Source organism: Orussus abietinus, unplaced genomic scaffold (genome assembly GCF_000612105.2).
Source record: "Orussus abietinus isolate OABI.00-Male unplaced genomic scaffold, Oabi_2.0 scaffold33, whole genome shotgun sequence".
Classification (NCBI taxonomy): Eukaryota; Metazoa; Arthropoda; class Insecta; order Hymenoptera; family Orussidae; genus Orussus; species Orussus abietinus.
Genome location: NW_019394294.1, coordinates 182,356 through 195,545, shown reverse-complemented (window position 1 = coordinate 195,545; position 13,190 = coordinate 182,356). Strand labels below are relative to the sequence as shown.

At 36.8% G+C, this 13,190-nt stretch overlaps 1 protein-coding gene across 3 annotated transcripts in view; it reads right to left on the bottom strand.

Moving 5' to 3' along the window:
* LOC105695621 (rotatin) overlaps positions 1 to 12,987 on the bottom strand; it is a 60,903-nt gene extending 47,916 nt beyond the window's left edge. For 2 of the 3 annotated variants that reach the window (XM_012417358.1, XM_012417359.1), the window contains exons 1-29: positions 12,835 to 12,987; positions 12,538 to 12,722; positions 12,288 to 12,461; positions 12,081 to 12,202; positions 11,736 to 11,994; positions 11,493 to 11,651; positions 11,332 to 11,427; positions 10,735 to 11,256; positions 10,408 to 10,628; positions 10,092 to 10,329; positions 9,810 to 10,019; positions 9,488 to 9,694; positions 9,194 to 9,367; positions 8,973 to 9,108; positions 8,636 to 8,860; positions 8,281 to 8,542; positions 7,999 to 8,174; positions 7,688 to 7,930; positions 7,377 to 7,600; positions 6,966 to 7,259; positions 6,589 to 6,826; positions 6,336 to 6,504; positions 5,992 to 6,188; positions 4,977 to 5,713; positions 4,226 to 4,430; positions 3,367 to 3,578; positions 2,595 to 2,735; positions 1,978 to 2,107; positions 1,150 to 1,460 (exon numbers count right to left, since the gene is read on the bottom strand). In XM_012417358.1, the coding sequence (XP_012272781.1) occupies positions 1,186 to 1,460; positions 1,978 to 2,107; positions 2,595 to 2,735; positions 3,367 to 3,578; positions 4,226 to 4,430; positions 4,977 to 5,713; positions 5,992 to 6,188; positions 6,336 to 6,504; positions 6,589 to 6,826; positions 6,966 to 7,259; positions 7,377 to 7,600; positions 7,688 to 7,930; positions 7,999 to 8,174; positions 8,281 to 8,542; positions 8,636 to 8,860; positions 8,973 to 9,108; positions 9,194 to 9,367; positions 9,488 to 9,694; positions 9,810 to 10,019; positions 10,092 to 10,329; positions 10,408 to 10,628; positions 10,735 to 11,256; positions 11,332 to 11,427; positions 11,493 to 11,651; positions 11,736 to 11,994; positions 12,081 to 12,202; positions 12,288 to 12,461; positions 12,538 to 12,722; positions 12,835 to 12,880 (6,477 nt within the window). In that variant the 5' untranslated portion in view covers positions 12,881 to 12,987 and the 3' untranslated portion in view covers positions 1,150 to 1,185. Of the gene's footprint in view, positions 1 to 1,149; positions 1,461 to 1,977; positions 2,108 to 2,594; positions 2,736 to 3,359; positions 3,579 to 4,225; positions 4,431 to 4,976; positions 5,714 to 5,991; positions 6,189 to 6,335; positions 6,505 to 6,588; positions 6,827 to 6,965; positions 7,260 to 7,376; positions 7,601 to 7,687; positions 7,931 to 7,998; positions 8,175 to 8,280; positions 8,543 to 8,635; positions 8,861 to 8,972; positions 9,109 to 9,193; positions 9,368 to 9,487; positions 9,695 to 9,809; positions 10,020 to 10,091; positions 10,330 to 10,407; positions 10,629 to 10,734; positions 11,257 to 11,331; positions 11,428 to 11,492; positions 11,652 to 11,735; positions 11,995 to 12,080; positions 12,203 to 12,287; positions 12,462 to 12,537; positions 12,723 to 12,834 lie in introns of those variants that run through there. The other variant, XM_012417360.1, reaches the window with a different exon arrangement.
* Positions 12,988 to 13,190: the final 203 nt, after the last annotated feature.

Below are 13,190 nucleotides of genomic sequence, written 5' to 3'. Positions count from 1 at the left end.
AAGTATTACTTTATATCTTAATTTCACCCAGGGGTTAATACTTTTATAATAACAGAATGCGATGAAATATGATAAATTTACTGGCGACTTGACCTTAGGTAATACCCGATGAATTTCATTTTTCGTTACTTGGCTAATTTTTACTCCCGGGACAAGAGTTATTAATTCATTTTTATTATAGTTACCCGATACAAAAATATCAAGAAAAAGTACTCCCATATTTTTTTCCCGAGGATCAGATTTCCCAGAAAGGGCCAACGCGATCAGGTTCAGATATTTCTTTTCAGGTTTGAAACCCAATACATGCTCCATATAAATAATCCACGAGAACCTCGCGTAAAATGGTGTCTACGTCATTCGCACTTTTTTCTTCCTGGTTGGAGGTGATCATACTCGTGTTACATTTACAAGAGTGCCGGATGATTTCATTACATCGAAACATTTCCCAACCCGACGAGATTCTTAGACACCGAGAAGTGCGCTCTTGCAGCAATCCGAGCTTGCAGGAAGTACGCAAGTACACGGCTGGACTTAAAACAGGTGTTCTCCACCGAGATATCGTGAGATTCATGTGATTCACCGCGATTGCGTCAATAACGAGGAGAGATTGACGTTCCGGAATCGCCGAGCCGGATAAAGGCTTTTAAATCTATCCAAGTTAACCCTTTGCGGTCGATGCCGCCACAATGGCGACATTCGCAAGTCGTCGTAGAAGTCGGTGCCGCCAGCCTGGTGGCATGATGTCATTAATCCCTCAAATGGTGGAGGAAATTATTTTTTTGGGGCATGGAGATGTGCGTTAAGTGCTAAATTTACTCCGACTAGCTGGTACCCTCATCAGAGAAATTTGCCGATCGCAAAGGGTTAATAGTGAAAGCCCGTTTCGGATTCAGCCTCACCTGAGTCTTCCGGCTATCTTTATCGGTACGTATTCCGACCATGACCATATTTTATCGATATTCCAATGGTCTCCATACCATTCCAGGAACTAAATCACAAAGGGGTTGGACATTAACCCGCCTTCCCTCTGTGATGATTAATGCAAGACACGGAGTGATTCAAAATTGACGTCAATCTTGTGCAGATGCGGGAAAGAAAGTCACGTTACGGGACGAGGACTCGTCCAATTTAGAAACTAGTTCTACGTACAGATTGATTGCCTTCGTTGTTCTGGTTTGCGCTCGATCAGCTGCTGCCGCCTTTGCTGTCAGGCACGCTCAAGATGCGGATCACGTATTGCAGCATTTTGACCAGCTCTCGTTCCTGCTTGGCGTCGTCCATTGTCAGCAGGGTTAATTTCCCTAGGACCTCCTGGATGCTCTGAGAGAATCCGGCGCTGCGAGCGATCAGCTTTCCTTTCTGATTATTGGCCACAAGTGACCAGAGAGTGGAACCGGCAATTCCGATTTCGCAGAGGGAGCCGTTCTTCAATGTATTATGCAGCAGGTTGATGAAATCCACTGGAAGAAGAAAGTTAAGGTAGCTGGTATTAATTATGCATCGAGTTATTTCAGTGCACTGCGAACGAACGACGTTATACTACCGCGTACGCGCAGGCAGAAATGTAATAAAAATGTTTAATGAGAGTTTCCGTGACAAACACGCGAGTTAGGGTGTGATCGCTTCGAGTTTATGCGTTTCTGCCCGAGAAAAATGAAGTCCTGAAAATTGAGGACTCCGTTAAAAAATTCCGTATTCAAAGAGGACCATCGAATAAACCGATGACTTCTCTTGCGACTCGATCGGCTAAGATTTATCTTGAAATTCAAGTTAACCGAAGATATGACGTGCTTGATTTTTACCACTTTTTTCGTTTTTATTTATAATTTACAACTGATAAGGTCACCGGCAAATTCCATAGAAAACTACCCATTCTTAGCCTCTCGAGTCAGAATTTAACAGATAACTATGCGAGTTTCGAGCTTAGACTCTAACGCAGTGGGTTGACTTGTTTCAATATTAACTAGGTTTACCAACCTAAGCTTAGAAGACGTGGTCTGTTCGTCAGATTAAAGGCCAAATTACGCAACGTTGAAATTGCTAGTACTCGAGTGGAAGATGTTGAGCATCCTGCTAAATGTATCAGAACGTCCAGACCATCTGTGGCCTAGAATTGAAAGATAAATACCCGTCATTATTAACTATTACATACTCCTGGTATTGATCTTGGATTACAATTCCGTCCGTAACGTCTATCGAAGGCACATATAAAACTGCCAGAGATCAATGCAACCGAGAATATTGAACCGTTTGAGGTAATTGAGTACACGTCGATGAGCGGCCTGTTAGTTCTACAAAAACGTTCGGATAATCTCTTACAAAGAATTAAGAGACGGACACCAGTCGTTACTAATAATTATATACTATTGTCACTCATCTTGGATTACAGACTCATTGCATAATTTTAATAAATGCAGTCTTTAGACGTCAGCTAGAATGTCCCGAATGGAAGGGTGAAAATTGTAAAAAAGAGCTGCATAAGTGTTAATCAAGAATAGTCGTTCTGGAAGTGACATTTGTCGCCACGCAGACTGGGAATCCGTCGAACTTATATTTCCTAGGTTTACATAATTGATTGCAACAAGTTAACTTACTTTGGGAACAGCCAACTGTCCTTCCTCATAAAAGGTGAAGTCGATAAGGAATTCAAGGCAATAAATCTCCACCAGCGGCCAGGGCTTGGCCCTCTTCGTCGTAACTGGATGTATTTTCGAAAAAAATTGAAGGAGATTACTCTGAAAGGAATATCGCCGTTATTACCGATGCACTGCTTAGCATATTTTATAAAAAGAACGACCAGAAAGAGATAAGAACGAATAAAATGAATGGCGAGGCCCCTGAAAAGTTCTATTGGGCATCACCGGTTTACCAAGTTTGATTTCTTTTGTCATTACCTAACTCGTTTGTTAAGGTTTTTAACATCTTAATAGCTATATATCGCAGACATCCGGAAGAAAGGGGCCTTATAAAAATTCATGTGCATACATTGGTGCGCCCTTTTGTTCTCGATGCAACGGAGAAACCCGATTTCTTAGGCTGAATTTATTTTCGAGAAACCCGAAACCCGCTTTTTGCGAACGGATAGTAATAGGCTTAGCCGGCTTAATCCGATGGAATTACAATTCAACGTCCATTACTGGATTACGGATAAAGCTCTTTATGGTTTTCAAGCTAGTGACAGCTAGCACAAGATATCATTTTGGATTGTTTATTGGTTTCCGTGCTCATATTTTAAAAATTCCGCACACGATCGAACTAACGGGGTGGAAACTTGACAAATCAGCTTTCAGCTGATGATCCAGGTTTGAATTTTGATTGAGTCGCAATTTTTGACGAATGCTCCTGGAAAATAACCGGACCTTTTACCTTGGCGATCGATACTCGGCATTCGTGGACATGAACGGCATTTCGCAGGGTGTGAAACGCGAAGTGAAGTTTCTGGTTGTCAAACTTTTGCCCGGCTTTCTCGATCTCTTTGGAGACCACGTGAGCGATGACGTGAATCAATGCGACGGTATTCGGGGTTTTCCTGAGACTCGTTCCAGGTAAGGTTGTTGTAAGTGTCAGCGACTGTCCAGCTGCAGAAAAAGCAGAGGGGAAAAAAATTACAGGCAAATAACAGCTAAGACAAAACGACAGAGTAGCAAAGGTGAAATCTTAACGGTCTGGGCAATATAAGAAGAGGAAATAGAATTAAGAAACTCGATACGTTGAAATTCTACATCGTGAATCGTTTCATCAGTTCGTTTTAATTTGATCACTTCGTGAAACTGAGACTTGAGTTGAGTATTGGTTCTTTAAGGTGTTATGAAAAGGTCATTCTATATATATATATGAAACATCAAAATATTTACAAAACTTTTCTCCAAACTGAGTGCACAGAATCATGTGAAACTTCGGCACGTTATTACGGAGGCCCCAAGGAAGAACGCGATGCTAATGAAAATTTCACTTTACAAAAGAAATGTATATTATCCATCTCGGACTAGAACCAAGGACACCAATTTCTTGTTTTAAATGAAAGTTCATGAGCATCGCACTCTTCCTCAGGGTCGTCATAATCATGTGATGAAGTTTCAAATGATTCAGTGCGCCCAATTTAGAGAAAAGTTTTATAAATATTTTCACGGTTTGATATGCATAGAATGACACTTTCATGTCACCTTAATGTATTTCTGACCCCGAGAAAGTGTTTTTTTTTTTTCTTTAGCATTGATCACTTTACCTTCAGGACAGTGCGTTGTAAAGGTCGCCAACAATTTGAGTGCAGAGATTACGACTGTTTTATTTAAGTCGACCCAGGCCCAAAGTTTGTGCACGACATCGGCCAAGCCAGCTTTCGCCAAAACCTCCTTCACCTCGACGTTCCCGTACATGAAATTCATCAGGAGTATAAAAATGCAGTTAACGTCATGCAGTAAAGGATGCATCTGCGCAAAAAATACACAAAGACCTTATGTACCTCTGGTGGGATATAATGCAAGTGGTAAGAGACATTTAGCAGCGGAAAACCCGAAGTTTTGACCTCAACGGCCCTCGCCCTCGCTGTTTAGTGATTACAAATTCTGCATACATTTGTTCAAAGCGCCCGGGAAAACCATTCCGGTCATCAAATAATTTATGTTTCCATTGCGACTTACAAATTCGGACATTCCGTCTCTAGGTGATTTCTTTCTAAGGCTTTGGCGTTCTCGCTAAGCTCCCATTAGGTTTTCATCAAGAAGAAAGTAAGATAAAAAAAGAGAACTGATGTAATTGTAAGAGGATATTTTTTAAATATTCGTAGGAACAATAATTACGGTAATTAACACGTTGGTCGCCCATATTTCGGCTACCATTCACGTTTACATACAGCGTCACCCATATCTGGGTGACGCGGCGACCAACGTGTTAAATATCTTTTACTTTCCTAAGTGAATTCAGTAACTGGAAGGGAAACAATTTCTAAAATTCTATCGCGGGTTTTGAGTGTATACCTTCTTATCTCGGTCGGATTGGTTCTTGTAAAGTTCGAAGGACTGAAAGTTCAATTTAACGTAAAATTCCTTCAACAGTATCAGAGAAGTCTCAACTAGATTTTCTTCCAATGCTGTTCGTTTCGCTTCGGAGGAGATGCATAGCAGGTTCGTGAGAGCTCCTACGACGATGTCTTTGTCCTTTGACTGCTTGTGATTCTTTTTAGATTTCGCGTAATTATGGGCCAGGTATAATTGTAATAAAGACCTGCAGATTTCTGATCCAACTGTGGTGTATTCCTGTCGATTCGAAGACAAGCGATCGTTTCTGGCTCTCGCCTCATCCTCATTCGTTGCGGACCGTTTCGTATGAGCATTGGCACTCCTTATAGAAAGTTCATTAACTTTTGACAATACATCTCGCATGTCATTTTCCTCGATGCAATCTCTTGGCGAGAACTGAATCGTGTCCAGAACATGTTGCAATAGCGACGGGCCGTCTTTTTCTGCAGCTTCCCGTTGAATATCTGATGATAATAAAAATGCTAAAGCAGCAATTGCGCTCATTCGTAAATCCCACGTAGAGCTTTTCATTGCCATGCAAATTGATGTTAGCACAACCTCTGGCCCACAGAGTTCCAAAGCTGTTTGTATTGGTTCAAAATGCTGACCCTCGGTGATTGATAGTGCGACAAAGAAATTGAAGACTTCAGTCCACAGTCGATTACGCAAATAAATCAACCGAGATGTGTATGTATCTGGATACAAAGGAACGTTATAATTAATAGTACATTATCATTCAAAGCAAGCAAGACTTAGAATAAAAATTACTTTTATATTACAATATCTTAGCTAAGTGATCTTTCAACCTTCTATAAAATTTCTCATCCATAATAAAGAAACTGGGACGAAATATGTATCGGATTTTTGTAGAACTTTCTACACCATTTTTTGCATATTTCACATACAATTTAAGCTAACATAGCTTTAATGGAAAAACTGCATCTTTAGTGTGTATTCTTGTACACGGACTTACGGTATAATTCATTATTCAGCATGGTGAGTAGATAATAAAGGGAGTCCGGTGATACCGATACTATTGCCGAATACTCGTTGCTCTGCACGATACAGTTTGTCAAAACTGTGCACAAACCAATGTACATTTCTAAAATATCACAGTAGTGAGTGAGGTCTCGTTTACCGCAGTCATTTTTCGGGATTCCAGTGAAACACCTGTAAACGTTACACATCTACATATTTCTTTCATGCTTCAGTTACATAAAGCCAAAGTTCATCCTTGTACAAAATATCTGCACGGTATAAAATGCTCTTATTTTCAATAAGGACATTTAAAACGATTAATTATTTTTATAGATTTACCCAAAGAAATATCTATCAAGACGATGTTCATGAAATTGTCGGATCACATCATAATGACCGATAGAAATCAAATTATTCAGTAATGAACAGACTGCGGTGATCAATGATGGAGTTGCTATGAACTGTGGATAATTCTCATCCTCTGTGATTTCCGAACCTTTGACCGACACTGGAACATTATTCGCCGATTGATTTAAACGTAATCATATATAACATACATTTAACCTACCATAATACGAGGCTATTTACTTACGGAGTTGCAACTCATCGTGGCAATCATAGAGATTAGAAACTGTTCTAGGTAATGCAGACATGCAACCTGAAACACCACTCTGCAGAGATTGAGCTTTAGTGCTGCCTTCTTGCTCATTAGAAGAATCAGGATCCAGAGTAGATGACGTGTAAATATTGGAAACCAATAAACTTATTTCATAATATACATTGTTTTGCTCGATATATATCACTATAGCAGTCGGTTGCAAAGAATCAGCCTGTACAACGGGAACAAATCGTCAAACTTCTTTAAAATAATGAATTAGTAGTGTCTGCGTATATGCTGGTATAACATCATACTGTAAATGCATGTTTTAATTAATAATAATTAAAATTATGCGTTGAATATCAACTTACGTATTGGAAAGTAATCGAGGCACTACGTTTGACAATGTTGCTGAGAGCAATACATGCTTGTTCGCGAACAATACAGGATTCCTCTCGATTGATGATGCATCTAAGTAACGTTTGACATAGTTCACTAGGAGCCAAAGCCATTGCGTTTAATAGTTGCGGAGCAGTGTGGTCAAAATTTGTTAAACCAGCCAACAACTGTAATGCCGAAGCTCGTACGAGTGGATCTCTGTTTCTCCACAACATTGGCAGCCATGTTAAAGATCTCCCATCAACATACCAAAATGTTGTCCACATCTAAATAATTAAAGAACAAGGATAGTTAGGTAACAAACACACGTAAGTCGACTTAAAGGGACAAAGGCTTATTGAACGAACCAATTCGAACTTGTGTCTATTTTTAAAAGAACTTACACTTTTATTTAAATTAGTTTGCATTTGATGTAATAAATGATTGAGGCATATTATCGAATTTCTTGTTATAGACAGCCCCATGTAACTCACAGTGCCTGCTCCATGGAACGATATAATAAGTTCGACCAAAGCATTTCCAAGAGACACGAGTAAATTCTTATGAGTGCTCCATTGACATTTACTTGTCAAATATGTAAGGCACGTTAGTAACCCATCGAGATACGCTTAAATGAAACAATAAAGTTTTTAATTTAATAAACATGTAACAAATGTGATTTTATTGGAGGGTATCGGAAAATGATCATCTTTACCCAAATTATAAAAATGTTGTTGGTCTCCAAAGCAAAGATTAGAGACGACGAGTTCAATAAAATTGATCCACGTGCCTCTTGATTCCTTATCTCTTTCATCACTTTTTTCAACTGCGGAACAAGCTCGTGCAAGCTTTAATACCGCTTGATGCACGTCTTGATTATTCGTATCTACATTGCGAAGTATGTCCGCCAATGACTTCGTCATATTTTTCATAACTTTACATAGCCATTCGACTTTACCTGCAATATATACAATTTTTCGTGATAAGAAATGTGATTTCAAAAACTATTGCATTAGACTGACGTACCGTTTTTCATTACATTAATGTATATGTACAGGAATGAGAGCACATTAACAAACAATTCATAATCTTCCTTGCTCGTGGGATGTGACAGTAAGAAGCGTTCGAAGGACTGAGCCCAAGGTAATGAATTCAAGTCTTCCACTTCATCGTAACTTAGCATGTTGTACAATTTCAGGTACCTATAAAAAAATAACCAGTATCTCAAGTAAGTAAATGTCACAGAACCTCGTTACGTGCTTTGAAAATTATTATTAAATTAGTTGTGTATAAGAGAAAGAAAATTACATAGTGAGGTAGTCAAGTGCATAAAAAACACCATTGTGCGTTGTAGAATTTTGTATACTGTACAGCTTTTGCTGACAGCAGTAATGTGGGAAACTATATTGGAGAATAGCAAAATCAGTTTCTCCAATAATTAGTTTTTCAGTTGTATCCATGTTATTTAAACTGTCCCAGGATTTCCACAAAACATTTAGACCATTGTGCCATTCCCAAACCCAAAACTGTCTGACAAAAGTCAAAGCCAATGGATTACTGCTATGTAAAACTGTTAAATTAAAAACGTACAAATGAAACCACATTGTGTTACTCAATCAGCATCAATCATCATCTTATCCTATCAGAAAGAAACAAAAAATACCTGATACATCGGAACGCCTGTTAATACTGGTTTTCCAATGAGCTCTACAGTAAAAAGGTAGTCTCATTTGAGAAACAATAATATATGGCAAGGAAATGTTTAATTCATTCTGCTTTTCTAAATGCTTATCACCTAATTTCATAATGTACTCATTGTATATTAGCAAACAAAGCAGGTGAGAAGCATCAACCTTCAGCCCTTCATTATTGGGATATAAAAATAAACCTGTAAAGAAAAGAAATATCACAAATTTTTCCATCTAGCAGGTTTATAATATTAACTGAACATTTAGAATATTTTAGAAAATTCCATTTGCGAGTTTATTATGTTTACGTACTTCGAAGAATATTTAAGAACACATCAATCCGATTTGACAGTTCAAGTCGTGTCCCAGTATCAGTAGAAGTAATTAATTTTAGTATTCTTATTATTGGTATTACAGAGTCTGGATAATCAGAATACTCCTTTTCCATCTGAGAATAAAAGAAAGTTACAAACATTTTTTAAATAACACGTTGAGATTTTGAAAATGTTGAATTGTACTAATATGTATTATACCAATGCTTTCGAAAAAATCTTCAAAATTAGAGCAAGGCCATTTTCTGTAATGAAGAGTTTGTGTAACGATGTATCGGTAAGCATCACACTAATTTGTACTAAAGCAGACTTTCTCATCTTTGGTTCAACATTTGAACCATTCAACATTTCAAGTACCGACAGCAAACTGCTTCTCTGAAGACAAATATATTGTTTATTACTTAACTGATAATATATGATTGTAGATATTCCTCTTTTTAAGTGATAACTAAACAAGAATTTAGAAATTTTTGCGCTTTCACGCGATTAGGTAACCTGATAGTTGCCTTCTGATCGCTTGAAGGATGTCTGACGTTCAAAAATGCAAAGTGAACTCAACGGCAGACCATGTAGTGAAGACAACTTCGGCAGCTTTTGAATAGAATCTTTTTCCTTTCCAAGTAACCATACAAGTCTACATAGAGCTTCTTCCCTGATGTCGCTGTCAGGTGAAAATAAAAGTCTTATATTGCCCTTTAGAACCTTTCAAACAATAAACATATTTTTCGTGTTAATACGTGTATTTCTACTATCATTAAACAAATAAGTTACGTCTACATAAAAAATATATATGTAACCATAAGAGAAAGTGTAGTACCTCAATATATGGAAGCTGAATCCTAGATGAAATATCCGGGTCAAGCATTTTTGTAACACATTGTCCTAAAATTGTAGATGTATGCGCGTGACACTGTAAAAGTGCTAACACAGGTACAATGGATTCCAAAAATTTTAGCCAACCAGTTTCTCCCAATTGTAGTCGTCCTTTTAACATATAAATAAGTATGTCTTCTGCCATACTTTTAATCTATAATGGGAACAAATTATAGTAAAAATACGTTATTAATGTCAAAGTGAAAATGAAAAAATCACTCGTTACTTCTTCATCTTCATTCATTACTCCATGACAAATAATTTCCGTCATAATGCCTGGTTGAAACAAAAATTGTATATTTTCCCAAGAATGCCTTTCCCTATGATATTCAACTCCTAAGACATCTGATATTAGTCTATGACATTCTTTGTACATCATGCGTTGAATTTCCACATCTCCATATGCCAGAAGACCGAGAGTTAATTTTGTTGCCAATGACTTATCTTCGGTACTGAGAGTAGATCTTGAATAATTTAATGTCTCATGTAAGTGCAGAAGTAAAATCTTGACAAATAGTACGAAGTATTTCTATCATACTTACTCTGTAACGTTTTGCATTAACTGGATAAATTTCTTAATAATACTTAAATTTTTGTGATAAGATAAGCTCATTTTTGAAGCATATATTGCTTTAAGTATGTCACTTTCAGATTGACCAGTTGAGCCTTTTATAACGGAAACAGTTGCTCTCAAAGATTTTGTAATGGAACGAGTTTCATCAAATTGTTTCATAAATTCTAACTCCTCTGTTCCATGGAAATGCTGCAATGCAATGCAAAAAAAGTAATTTATAGTGTAAGTATATATTAGTGAAAAAATAAAGGGAAAATAATACGAAGTTTAAAATACAGTATAATTGATTTCTTACGCGTGCATATTCTTGTAGTGTTGTATGCAGTGTTGGGTACATTAAATAAATTGATGCATCCATAACTGCGAGGCATATTGATGATTTTAATGGTTTTGGTAAAACTGCATCAGCTATTTCTAGGGGTACGATGTTGCTTAATAATTTTGTAATAATTGATAAAAGATGGAGGTACGTTACTCTGAAGTAATCGACACTGCTGTAGTTTCCAAAATACTCAATCACTTCACCAAATAACTTCAGCAGTGCCTTTAAATCTTCATGAATTTTTAATGAAACAGAATCATTGGAAATCCAAATAGTAGGCACTATGCTTGTTATCAATAACTGAATAAGTTCATAAGATAGGTCAGTTATGTATTTTATGTCCTTAAGTGGAAGCGACGGATCACTGGGAATGCTTAGAAGTGATATAGCATGCTTCAAAGATGAGATGCAGTAAATTGGAATTGACATTTGTTGAAGTTGTAGTACAGATTCATCTACATTGTCTGTGATGCTATGACTTCTTTCACTTGTTCCCTGAAAAAGAAAGACATTTTTTATATACTTCTCAATGGCTCTTAAAGTGATGCTAATGTTTTAAACATTACATACAGCTGATTGATATGCTTGATAATTAGCCTCAGGTACACCTTCAGGACTATCCCTGTCGTCAATAGAAGCACTACTTTCTAAGTTCCTTGCTAATAACTAAAATAAAATCATGTAAAAATGACACAAACAATTTTAAAGATAATAAGTCTATGGTATACTACCTTTTGCTTTTTATTTGCTACACATGGATCACAATAATAATAAATACGAAATCTTAGAGAGCGAGTTAATTTATATAGTGTTTTTAATACTGTTGAAGCTACATTACGAACATTATCTTCACAAATGTTCCCATTTGTTTGAATTAATGTATGTAACACCTGTAAAAAATAATAAATATTTAGAAAATATAAAAAAGAAGATAATAACATCAGATAAAATATAAGGTTTTAAATAACATTTACCAAAACTATTGCAGGTCTTTGAAGGAAAACTTCAGCTGGAAAATCTTGTAGCATAACATTTGTTATAAACTGACATGTATGAATTATTAAACTTGTATCTGTAACATTATTAAGAGCTTCTTCAACTGCTGACAATACTCCTCGGTCCGATGTCACCAGTGGTTGCCACGGCATAACCAACCATCTGACACCACCCTCCGATTGCTTGGACACTGGCGTTCCATTCTCACATTCAAGAGTTAAATCAATAGAGGTTGTGCTACAGAATATCAGTTCAAAAACGTTTTACATATTCAATTACTCTAAACCAGTTGCATCCAAATTTTGTATAAATTTTCTACATACTTGGCCGAAGATGATGGAAGAGTAAAGATGCTACGTGTGTGACTATTATCGTACATCCTGAATTCATTGTCATTGGAATTATCTTCATATTCTTTACGATAAGTACGTGTTTCAACAGGTACCTTTAAAACAATATGTTTGTCACATTCGATTGAGAAAGAAATTACATAAAACTAAAATAATGCAGTTCACAATAGTCGAAAATACCTTCAAAGGATGAACCACATTTTCAGTTGTCAAAAACTGTTTTGCATTAAGCACAGCCTCTTCAATTTGATTGAGTATATCATGCCAAGTAGAATCAAGCTTACAACGTAATTCATGAAGTTCATTTTGAAACCGCAATTTGCCAAAAGCATTTAAATACAGAGCTCCGTTGAACTTGAACGGATTTTATTATTAGTCTCAATATTGGATTGAATGAGTATAGAAACATTGTAATTCTATAAAAAAGTACCTGTATCAATCGCAAAAGTAAATATAATGCCTTGTCTGGATGGGGAACAGTGTCGAATGAAAACCAGTTCAAAAGTTTCAGGATCAATTCTTTTCTGAGAGCATCACAGTCACAGGTAAAACCATGATCGATTTTAGAAATAATACTATCCAAAGCTCTTGAACGTATCTCCTCCAATGAGTGACCTGAAATTAATGTAAAATAATTGGAAACCGCTAAACAGTTTTAGGTTAACTCGACATAACCAATGATAATTGACATAAATAAACGATAATTTGTTTCCAAATTGCAGCGTACCTAACTTCTTTACGTGAACCGACGTAATTCCGCTGACCTGAGACATTTCATACGATCATTATTTTGTATAAACTGTTACTAGTTTAGGTTAAGTTCGTTAGTTTACGTTCATAGATTTATGAAGAAACGATTGGAGCTTAAAGTGAGATTTTGACTAAGGGGTTGGGACTCGAGACGAAGAGGAGAGGATTGTGGCGGCCATCTTGCGTTGCTACATCTATCTCATATACGTGACAGCGGTAATCAGTGTATGTATGGCGCCTTTTTTGAAATACGATAAAGTGCGTGCCAAAAGGTATAATAATCGTAAAAATGTATCGGACACTATTTCTTAAGACACAAAAGTCGTAAAACTG